The sequence below is a fragment of the Phaethon aethereus genome, assembly GCF_964289735.1.
Source record: "Phaethon aethereus genome assembly, chromosome: 1".
NCBI lineage: Eukaryota > Metazoa > Chordata > Aves > Phaethontiformes > Phaethontidae > Phaethon > Phaethon aethereus.
In genome coordinates this window covers 18,220,721-18,232,296 of record NC_138575.1, presented here as the reverse complement: position 1 = coordinate 18,232,296, position 11,576 = coordinate 18,220,721, and the positions used below count along the sequence as shown (strand labels likewise).

General features: G+C 35.9%; 1 protein-coding gene across 3 annotated transcripts in view; it reads right to left on the bottom strand.

Annotated features, from left to right (window-relative positions):
• Nucleotides 1-2,976: 2,976 nt before the first annotated feature.
• Nucleotides 2,977-11,576, bottom strand: part of TBC1D22A (TBC1 domain family member 22A) — a gene marked incomplete at both ends in the record, with an annotated part of 181,909 nt that continues 173,309 nt past the window's right edge. For all 3 annotated transcript variants that reach the window (XM_082013655.1, XM_082013653.1, XM_082013654.1), the window contains one exon: nt 2,977-3,105. In XM_082013655.1, the coding sequence (XP_081869781.1) occupies nt 2,977-3,105 (129 nt within the window). The remainder of the gene's footprint in view (nt 3,106-11,576) is intronic.

The window sequence follows — 11,576 nt, the reverse complement described above, 5'->3', positions numbered from 1 at the left end:
ATTTCTTATAACATATTACAGAGTTACATAAGATTTCAACTTACATCTCTGTCCTACACCATGTACTATATTTACATAGTTAATTAATTCATTTATGTACATTTTTCAAATACTGTAGTCATAAATCTTTTTATATTGTACATTCTTGTTTAAATTTTTATTACAGAAATTCTTTAACATGCATTTTAGACACTCCAATTTCAATATTTCACATGAGCTCTAGGAAATTACTGCCTGGTTTCACCAGTGATGTGTCAAAATGCCTCCTTCATAAGAAAATACATATTACAAAGGAATTTTATAATATTCAGAATCTTGAATTTTTTAAAAAAAAAAGTACATGGGATGTAATAATTATAACACAATCTCCTTCTCTATGTAATGTTTTGTTTGGAATGATACTTTACCTGAGATGTAGAATTGTTAAATGTAAGGTGTTTGGGTGTCTTTCTTTTAATAAAATGAAATATTTTATGTAAATTTTAAAATATTGAAAATCTGAAATTTTACATAAATGTTGGCCTTCTGTTTACTGAAAACTATTCCCTTCTGTATAGATATATAAATTTTATTTATATATCTATATCATATTTTCCAGAAAAGTCTATATCTACATAAATAAGCGTTGTTATTATATTAGGAAACTTCCCGTTATCCTTAAAAAGCAATGTGCTCAAGTACAATATTCAACTTCTGACACAGACACAATAGTAAATGTGACCTCTAATGATAATAATTTCTTCCAAGGGAAGTAAGAGGTACCTGTTGAATTTGGAAGACATGGCAGACAACTCATGTGGACCTGATGAAGGAAATTTTATATATCCAGTCCCATAAATTTTATGCAGAAGCATCTGACACAGCAGACAACTTTGGGTCAACTTTCCATGTTACATGTAACTACCTAAATAATACCTTAATACAAAAAAATTAATTACAGAAACCCCTTACAACATTGTTCATTTAATGCTGTGTGTCTTCTCACATTACAATAATATGCATTTCTATTAACAAATGATTGTAGATACTAAGTTGAAAGCAAACGGTCATAAATTTCAGGTTTCTTTTATTCTGTTATTGGTAGATATTCTGTTAGGCACAATAAGACATTCTTTGTAAACATAAAAATAAATTTTGATACATTAGACCATGAACTGAAGTTACAGAAAACAGTATACGGACATTAACAAACACAGATCCACTACACGCTCCAGGCACAAATGCAGCAATCTAGGAGGCCAGAACCTGTACCCATTGCAACCGAAACCCCCAGCTGACGCCAGTGGAACAGAAATTCATCCTAGTCACCAAACACTCCTGCTTTTGAATTAATTAATTTTTTCTTTTCTACCAAAGATTTAACATAATCTTAAAATACAGATTTCATAATCATATGTTGGTATAAAGGTATTATTTTATTTACCCTGAAATACCTAATTATTATAAAGTCAGTGTCAAGAACTAAGGCTCCTAAAATGAGAAACATAACTAACACATGCCTAGAAAGCTTTCTTCAAAGTATGTATCTGCATATTTTTAAGAACTTGAAAATAATCTTCCAATAACAAGTCATAAGAGAAAACCTCCGGAATATCTTTTATTTCCCAAGCTTAAAAGTGCACTACACTTTTCATGAAACATTGTGCAACTCAAAAACTGAACTGAGGAATAACAAGTCTGAGCTTCCAGTACATTGCTTATTGCAACTCACACCTTTAATAACCTGTATGTGTAGGGTAGGCACAAATTAATATGAGTTATTTACATCCAATAAAGCAATATCAGAATTCTTATCTGAAAAGGTTTCTTGAAAATAAATAGTGCACCTATATAAGTTTTAAGAAATTATTCAGTATCCCGTGATTATATGAAGAAACATTAATTTCATTCCACAAAGTCACAGAGGATTTTTATTCTGCTAATGACACAAGAGTGATCTGAGCATATAGTTGCGGTTATTAGGAACTATCTTCTTGCTTCCTCTGAATAATCAGAAAAAAGGTATTAAATTATTTAGCAAATAAGCTTTGGAAAGATACATTAATTTTCCTTTTCTAACATGCTAGAAATGGAGAATAAGGCAACAACTGAGATCAAATTATATCTTGCTTTGCAAACCAAGCTTCTTAATAAATTTCTTAAAAGTGAACTTTCACGCTGAAAAATTGAATGGCCTTGAAAGAAAAGCCTTAATTACTTTGACAAGACTACATCTTCTATTTCATTTAATATTTTAAAAACACTCCAAAATATATAGAGAGATTTATTTTAGTGTTATCATGGATGAGTCTTCGGCTTTAAGTAACTCCTTCATCTGTCTAAAACGCTTCTACAGCACCCTGCAAGACTGAGTAATGTTTAGAAAATGCCACCAATTCCACTGCAACCTTCTATGTTGTTCTGTTATTGAAGTATTCTAACCTAATTCCATGGAAACACAACAGATGGTGTGCGAATATCAGTGTCTTCTGAGTTATAACCAGACCTCAAAACACAGGGCTTGCTGTCTCATATGGTCTTTACGACTACGAGAAGTTCTTTTTTTGCACTCAAAGTAACTAACTTCTACTGACCAAAACTGGCTGATAAAGTTAGGGAAGGTGACACTGAAGTAATAACAAAATTATTCCACAAGTAGTTTTAAGTCTTAGGGACATACAAAAATTGCTTGACATGAATTAGACAGTCTGCAGTTCTCCTGATCAGAGAAAGGAAAAAAAGAAGAAAATGATGTGATAGAATTCTGAACTCATTTTTCATGCTGAGCAAAAAAGTTCACTTTTAAGGTCATTCAATGCTTGATATCCTGCTTTGTCCATTTCTTTGGTATTCTGTTCTTATTCTGCAAATTCCAACAGAATTTTTATGGTCATCTTAATTCAAATGAAAGAGCAATGAGCTGAAAGCATAACCAGAACAACAGATGCCATAACACTGCAGAACACGTTGGTCTTAATGATTTCTGGCTCTTTATATTCATTTCTTGTAATGATTGGGGGCATCCGCAAATGCAAACTTCAGTCTGTAGGCCTCTGCCAGGAGTACACTCATTTCTTCATTTCCCCAGTGTACCGTGGGCAAATTTTGTAAAAATATCAGCAACTCCTAGATGGAGAGAAAAAAACACCCAAAAAACATTTTTTCAAATACCAGTGTAGTAACAATGTATTACTTCTACAAGGATTATTTAAAAGCAATCACTCATGTAGCACCTCAGTATCTCAAACAAACGTGAGTTTAGTGATTTTTCTGTAACTTATATAGAAATACTCGCTATCCAGTCTTGCAGTTCAGAAACCAGCATACTGCCCAAGTGTGTAAGTTCTACCTACCTGCACTTGCCCTTGTGTGACTATACCACCAGCGGTGCCCCCGATCATGGATGGAGACCCCTTGTTGTACTCAGACAAACAGGAACTCACGTAATGTATCAGAACCACCCCGTTAGACTTCTAGAAGTTAAACAGCGTTAGCATATCAATTTTATAGCTGGTAATTGAGATACAATGCTCATGGGTATCGGAGTCACTAGAAACTACTAGAAATTTAATTCTGAGCTCTGTAAGTCCAAAACGGTTTAACACGTGACCCAGACTTCTTTTAGATTTTCCGTATTTCCTACATTATTTTAAGCACTTTGACACTTCTTACACACTTGCCAATTCCAACCAAGCTCTAGAAGTTTTCACATGTCGTTTTGCATATAGTTCTTTAAAAATTCCACATGTATCTTCCACATTTAAGATCTTCAACCTACTTTCAGTTTGTAACATCTGTTGCCCAGATCTTTTTAAAATCCCTATGCTAGGCATGAAAAAGAGGAATACCTACACTTCCTCTTTAAGGAGCTATAAAATATTAATTTAAGTGTTAATACCTTAAATGTTTTTATAACCTCTTTATCAGGTGGGTACAGCTACAGATAAAGCAAAGTTGCTGACTACATTGCAGAAGTGCTAAAATTCTCTTCCCTAATTAGTCTTTTCACATGCAAACATGAAGAATATCTGATTTCTGGTGCTGCTGCTTTCTAGGTATGCCTTGTACGTAGTACAGCAAACAACAGTTCAATTTCTTTCAACATTAATTATATAGCAATACAGATAAAATTATTATTTTAATGATTATTAAATGATAATTTGAATAATGTGGATTCCTGCTTTTGTAGGGCATATGTTTTATTGCAGCAACATGGTATCAGCAACTATGCCCAATCTCCTGTTGGCCAAAACTCCAGGATTGTAGCTCTAATGCTGAACTTTGATGCACAGGATCAAATCCCACTGATCGCACTTTGAAAGATCCTTCAAAAGGGTTATTTGAAACGTGTTTGCTTCCTATCCCATCACTGAGGGATGGGTGAAAAGGGCATTAGATCTATCTGTGTTGTTGCCTTTCCAAAGTATTAATGTGCTCCACAGGACATGGAGTTATACAGCTGGATACATTCTCAAAATTAGGGCTGATCGCTAAGTCTGTGACTTTTGACAAAAACTTCACAGTCACTTCAGGTGTTTTCCTCTTCCCTGATATTCTGGGGAGAAGTCTCTGACACTGATGCAAAAATAAGCTACTTTTCTATTTATACATGAAAAAATGTAAAATAAATTATTATTTCAGTCAGTTACAGTCAACATCCACCTCAAGTCTCAGCCCTGGTTTCCCACTCTTTTCTGGATTCTTGTCCCCAAATACATTTCTACAGGTCAGTTTTTCCTCTCTCTTGTATTAGGTTTAAGCCTAATTCATTTCCAAGCAGCCTAAGCCCAGGACTAGAAATAATGAGGAGCTCACTGGGATAGCGCCTGTAACTTCAGTTCTGATGACAGCACCAAAATCCACCATGACCTGCAGCAGCACAAAGCTTCAAATCCTCAACTGTATGCTAAAACTTGCCAGCTGTGAGAGGACTCTTTGGAAGATCAACTGCTACAATTTCTCTCCTGAGTTCATGCAAACAATAATTTTATAAGGGTTGTAATTTGACCAAAGTTAGTTTGTTGGGTTTTTTTAAATAAATGGTGACCCAAAAGCTCACAAACCACCGTAGGCCAAATATGAAGTTCATGTTTTAAACTTTCCACAGAAAAGACCACCTGAAGATCCTCTGTCTCATGCTTTTAACTGCTTTGACAAAACATTCCTTAAAATTTAGGCTGTGGCAAAGCAGCAAAAGGAAAGTTTTTAGATGAGTTACATGACAACAAACTGAATGTGGAATTTTATGATGGGATTCTTAAGTTGCCATCTTCGGAACGAGTGCAGTTGTTCAAGCCTGCTTGTATCTTCTGTGTGCTCTATTTTTGCAGAAAAAAAATGCAGACCGTTTGTGCACATTTGTATATGTACATATATTTGTGAGCATTTGCCTATGTATATCTTTGCATGAATATGGTTGTTAACATCTATTCTAAGGAGCACGAATAAGCAAGCAAGAATGCAAACAAACCCACAACCATTATTCTGCTATCAATCAGAATCCTGCAATATCATGTATAAGTACACAGTGAGATTCGTTCTCATATGGGTCTTATTTTCCTTGATCCCACCTTCTCTCTCCTCTGCACCTGCCGTCATGGACGATGGCTGTAGGAGCCCTTAGCAAAGATTCTGTGATTTCAGGAAACAGCAAGGAGCAGAAATGAACATGAAATTATTTTTTTTATGTGAGAGAATTTTTTGGCTTCATATATTTCATGGTCTTGCTATACTGGTTCTTGTAATACAAAACAAGAAAGGATAGAAGTTGAGCAGTACTATATATTTAATTATGAATAAGTAATAATACAACAGAATTAGCATAAGATTGTCTCTATTACACTTGAGAGAGCACATTTTTAATAAAGTGTTATACAACTGCCAAAATCCCACTTTTTTTAAAATCCCTACTTATTTGACAGTTATGCTGATACCTGTAATTAATAAATTATCAGTGCAGAGAGGGATGATAACTGCCTACCTCCATGAAAGTTTTTTTTCCCCCTTTTACATAAGTAATTTTCAACCAGCTGTAAGACACAGCAGTTAATTCAGAGAGTTTTGTGAAATTAGCTCTTTTACTGTTTGTGGTGCCAAGACTTTGCTGGTTCAGACTTCTGATGCAAACGATTCATGCTGCTTGAGCAGTGTTTTGGTTTTCCTTTGGGCTACTGTTGAAATAAATTTGGCCTAAACCAAACCTCCAGCCACTGGAGGACCAGGACCCTTCTAGCAGACCTCAGCACTTGCACTTTGTAGAACATTACCTGTTGCAACCAACATCTGCCTGTACGGAAGGTACTACTAACCTACTCAACACCTAGTGAAGGAAAACTCAGCATGAGATTAGCAAGCAGGAGTCTACAATGGTCACACATTTGGTCCACTACACTGATTGTTTCTGTGGCAATTGTACATGTTTTTCAAACTAGAAAATGTTGCTACGCATTTGTGAAACACAGATAGTCCCTGTAGGTGAATGAATTCTACTCAAAGATTCAGTTTTGATGGTAAGGTGATCATACTGGATATGAATATCAGAAAATGATTACAAAAATGTAGTTTATTTTCTTAAAACCTTCTACATAGCAGCCACTTTTACAAGGCTAAGGTAGGATCTAAGAGCAGTTTTCCACTACGCACAGTGATGATTATCAAGATGACACGGGGCCAAGAGGCAATAGTAACAAGTTGAAGCTAAGCTGTCGCAAGAAAAAAGCACTTCACAATAAGGGCACTTAAGCAGTTTGCTAGGGAGACCACAGAATCCATCCATCGGGATTTTCACAACTCGCCTGGACAAGCCCCAGAACAAGCTGCTCGAGCTCTGACGCCAGCCTGGCTTTCAGCAGCGGATTGCACCATGGCCCTCCCTTCCACACGGAAATTTTCCGGTATTTTATTTTTTAAAGGATATGGGCTTAATTAGGGGAAAAAAAAAATCCAAAAACACAACAAACTGCTAAACATATTTACTCATTTGGTCCACTTCAGGAAACCATACAAGTATGTTTCCTTAACAAGTAAAAGGGTGTATTCTTTTATTTGGAATGCAAGTGTGTAGGGGGCTGGTATAGCAGCGTTGCTGGGTCATACTTTGAATAAATTAAGAATCTATATATCAAACTGATTTCCTAGTATGGCAAAAGATCTAAGCATAAAGTATTCAATATCCTTTTAAAAAGATTTCTGGTTTACACTGATGTATTTAAACCAGAATTCTGAAATAATTCTTCAGCACATTTGAAAGTCAACATTTCTGTTACCAACCAAACAAAAAAAACCTCTTTTATACAATTTCACTCATTGCATTTCCACTACTTTAACTGCATTTGGATTTACATGATACTCCGCATACGTGTTTTTGTAAGACATGCTAAAATATGCTAAAACTCTTTATATATCATGCTCAACCACGCTACAATACATGTCTAAACACTTTTGAGCAGCTGTTTAGAATGTACTTTTCAAGTACATGTACTTTCAAAATGTCGTTGTCCTTAGAGAAAGTAACACGTATTCAAGAACTATCCCATTCACCACGTAATGAAGACAAGACAGTGGTAAACTTGCTGCAAGTGCTGTGGTACAGAAGTACCTTTAGAAGTATGACGTTAAAAGTATGAGGTCTATGTTTTAAACACCACAGTAATGAGATCTGGGAGTAACACTACCTGTTAAGCTATGGCTGTTGTCAGATATAAAATTATTCTTGAGGGAAAAAAAGTCTTATCGTGCAAGATCCAACACATATATCTAAAAGAAAATACCAAACTATAAGACAGGTACCTCAAAAAGAAGATGATTTCCAAAGCCCTTATTCCTCAGTTTCCTCTAAAATTAAAATGGTCAAGGTCCGTTCCTTGTAAACTAAACCAAAACTGAATACTAATAAAACTTCACAAAACACATTTTTAATAATTATTACAAAGTAATCAGTCTCCTCTTCTTCACTGAGATTGTAACCCAATGAAAACTCAGCCCATTAAAACAACCTTCAAAAACCCCAAAACCCAGAAGCAAAAGAAAGCAAATTTTCCATGTTTTGAAACCTGTTTCCTTAGCAAATCCCCTTATAGTATGAAGTCCACTACAAGCCCTTTAGTCCATAGAGTTTTTAGCATAAGATTTGGCAATAATACTGGTTATTTGGTAATGGATATTATGCTATTTATTGTCACCCCCACTCTGAGCCCATATGTGGATCTTGAAGGAAAGAACATCAAAACCAACTATAGAACAACCAACATGTTGATAGTTAATAAAATTTTAAAATGTTATTCTAGTTAAGTGGAGCACAAAGGTCTCTTCTGTGATAATCAAAGCAATTTATTTATTTTGAAAATTCCATTCAGACTTTTTTGTCTGTGTGAATTACTGATGAAGTTCAACTGCAGGTTTTTTTAAACAGAAGTAACTTAACAGAACATAAAAACCAGTAATAGAATACCATTTCTATTTCTAGCTAATATAAAAATGGCAATAACTAAAGTTAAACTCAAACTTGAACATACTGAGGAAATTAATAGAGTTAGTTTTTAATGTCAAAACTGAGAATCAGTCTATTAATTTAACAAATAAAGGCAGTCCTAAACCACAGTATTTTTCTGCGAGAGTTGTTAATCCTTCCTGCTGCTAACTGCACTTATGGTATGTAATTATGGTGTGAGTACTTCGGGTCTACCACAGCTCTATTTTTTACTGATAGGCACAATCTGCAATCTTACTATATTTTACGATCATGAACTTTTCAATATTATACTTTAGGACTGCATATAACTAAATAAAAGGGAAGTTAACTTTATATATAATCCTTCATTATTTAATAAGGAATCGCTAACAGCTGTATTTTGAACAAGAGCTGTATCTGTTACACGTTATGCACCCATATAAAACACTCCAAAATTTATGCTGGCGATTTGATTTAAATGGCTTCTTTATGAGAGTTATTTGTACTTTCAAAAGTTGCGCTTGAAATTTTAGAACATAGCACTCACTTTTAACGAACTAATGCAGTGCAATACTAATAAAATTTATTTAGAGGAATTATTAAGACGAGCTAAGGAGGAAATCAATTCTTGACAGAAAAACGCCCATTTATCTTTTCAGATAATATAAACCAGAAATAAACTATATTCATACACCCGAAGAATTCTAAATGTTTTTATGATTTTATGGGAAACTGTATAATGTCGTGCCAGAGACAGCCAGAACCGGACAAGGATCCAAAAAATTTTTTTCCAACCAGATGTAACCACTAGACAGGCAAAAGAAATACTTAACGTAGGAATGATTTAATTCTTATTTCCTTTACAATATTCTTTTTCACTTGCTCCTATTTGGGATTGTCGAGCGTGAAGGCAAGAGTGGCAGGGGCAGCAGAAGCCAGTGGGCACCCTGTCCATGGACCCCGTCCCTCCGCCGCGCTGCAGAGCGAAGCAGACAGACAGTCATGCCCGAGCTACTGCCTGGCTGACCCTGGGACGGCTGCGGTGGCCGGGCTGGCCATGTGCTGCGCAGCGCTAACCTCTAATCCGCTTCCCAGGTACTTCGCATGAAGGATACCTGCTGCTCTGGGACTCAGCCAAGCTCAGTCCAAATCCTTTCCCTTCAGCCTGCTATCAAAGCAGGAACAAACACCCTGGCTGGTAACACGAAAGCACAGGTCCAGCGCACACTGCAGGGCCCAGCTGACCTCGTTCAGATGCCTTAGAGCTACTTTTCCCTTCCCTCTGCCCCTCGCTGTTGATACATAATGCGCCAAATAAGTAGGGCTCTAGCTCTGAGACAAGTTCTCTTTTCTTTCTTGAGTAGTGTTTTTCCTCTTTCAATGCACTCAGCAATATTCCCCACGCTGCTGCCGCTTCTTATTTCTCCAGCTGTCCTAACCTGCTACATGGAGTCGCAAATAATGAGCTGTATTTCTGGAGTGCTGTGCATCTTATTAATTACCTATGTCTTAGAGTCAGAGAAAGCACTTCTTCCCTATTGGGCACAGCTGGAATTGAGAAGACTAAGATTTCAAAACCTAACATTAAAGAGAGAGTACAAATAGGTCATCTGCTGCAGCTTAAAAAAAATATTTGCTGCAGATACAGGTTAAGAGGCGTAAGTGGACCTGGATCCTTCAGTGGTGCAGCTGACCTGCCTGAGCGTGGAAAGCTGCATGCCCCAGTGCACGTGCAGTGTAGGCAGCAGTGGCTGAGAGAGCACAGACGCTCCGGTTTGGATGCTGGATGCAGTGATGCCCTCCTCGTTCTCGTGATTTCAAACGCTGTGGGTCAACCTGAACTTCGATAAACAGGAGATGGGGAAACACTGGTTTATCTATGCTAAGTGGCAGGAGCATTTAAGCCGGCACTGGACACAGTCTGAAGGATTTAGGAGAGATGAATTCTTGGCAAGTCATAAATCAGTGTCACTCAAAACCTGCTACCTTGAATGTGAAAGCTCACATTCTGTCCCACGACAATTTAGAGGAAAAAACAAACAAAAATCCCAAACAATGCCCGCCCCAGTATTTGCTGAAATAATGAACATTCAACTTTGTAAATTCAGTGCTAAGTTGTATTTTTTTTCTTGTACATTCCTTTATTGCACATGACCTAAATGCATCTAGAATTTCTTGAAAGGATTATTAATTCTTTCCAAAAAATTGCCTATTAACTATCATTCTTATTTATCTCAGTTTTGACCTTTCTCTCATACACCATGACAACTTAACCAACAGACCACAGCATACAGAACTCGGAACAGTATGAAACCACAGAAAAAAAGGCTACTCAGAGTTCTAACTAGACTTGCATCTTAAAACGGATACTTAAAAAAAAAAATCTAAATAGGTTAGAGGTTAATTTCTCCTGCTATCAGCTTCCATTCATCAACTCAAGTGCATACTGATTCTCAACAAGTATATTTTTTTTATTCTTTGATTCAAATATATAATATATATTCTTTGATTCAAACATACTTTTTTAAATTCTTCACGTCGACTGAACAATCTCCCTTAATCTTCTGAAAACATACATAAGTATGCTGTTCTTGTAATTTATTTCATATTCCTAATAAGAACTTCATAGAAACACAGCTTAATATTCTGAAAATGAAAGCTTATGAAAAGTTGACGGTCTTATTTCCCTTTCATGTTTTTCTTTTCATGATTACTGAAAACGTTTCCTGGACTCAGCACATTAAAACCACTAAAACAGCAATTAAAGCCCTGTTTCATCCAGTATGGGTCTCTTACAAAAGTCATTAGCAACCTTAATTGCTAATCATAAAATATGTGGTTCTAAAGAACTATGTCCCAGAAGCTGTGCTCACCTAGCTGAAGAGAAGATTTACATCTTCATTTACATGGGTATGAAAATATATGAATTAATATGGTAAAAAAGTTCATTAAAGGAATACATCTTAGCTGATACTGTAGGTAGCCTCATGTCCTTGTTTTCAAATGAAAACAAAAACCAAAACCACAAGTAATCCCCATCCCTAAATTTTAAAACAGAAAAGAAATCTGCATGTTAGATCTTTTTCTTAGCAAACCTTACTATCTACATGTTATTATCTACAAGTTTATAAGACAAGGTTAAGGACAT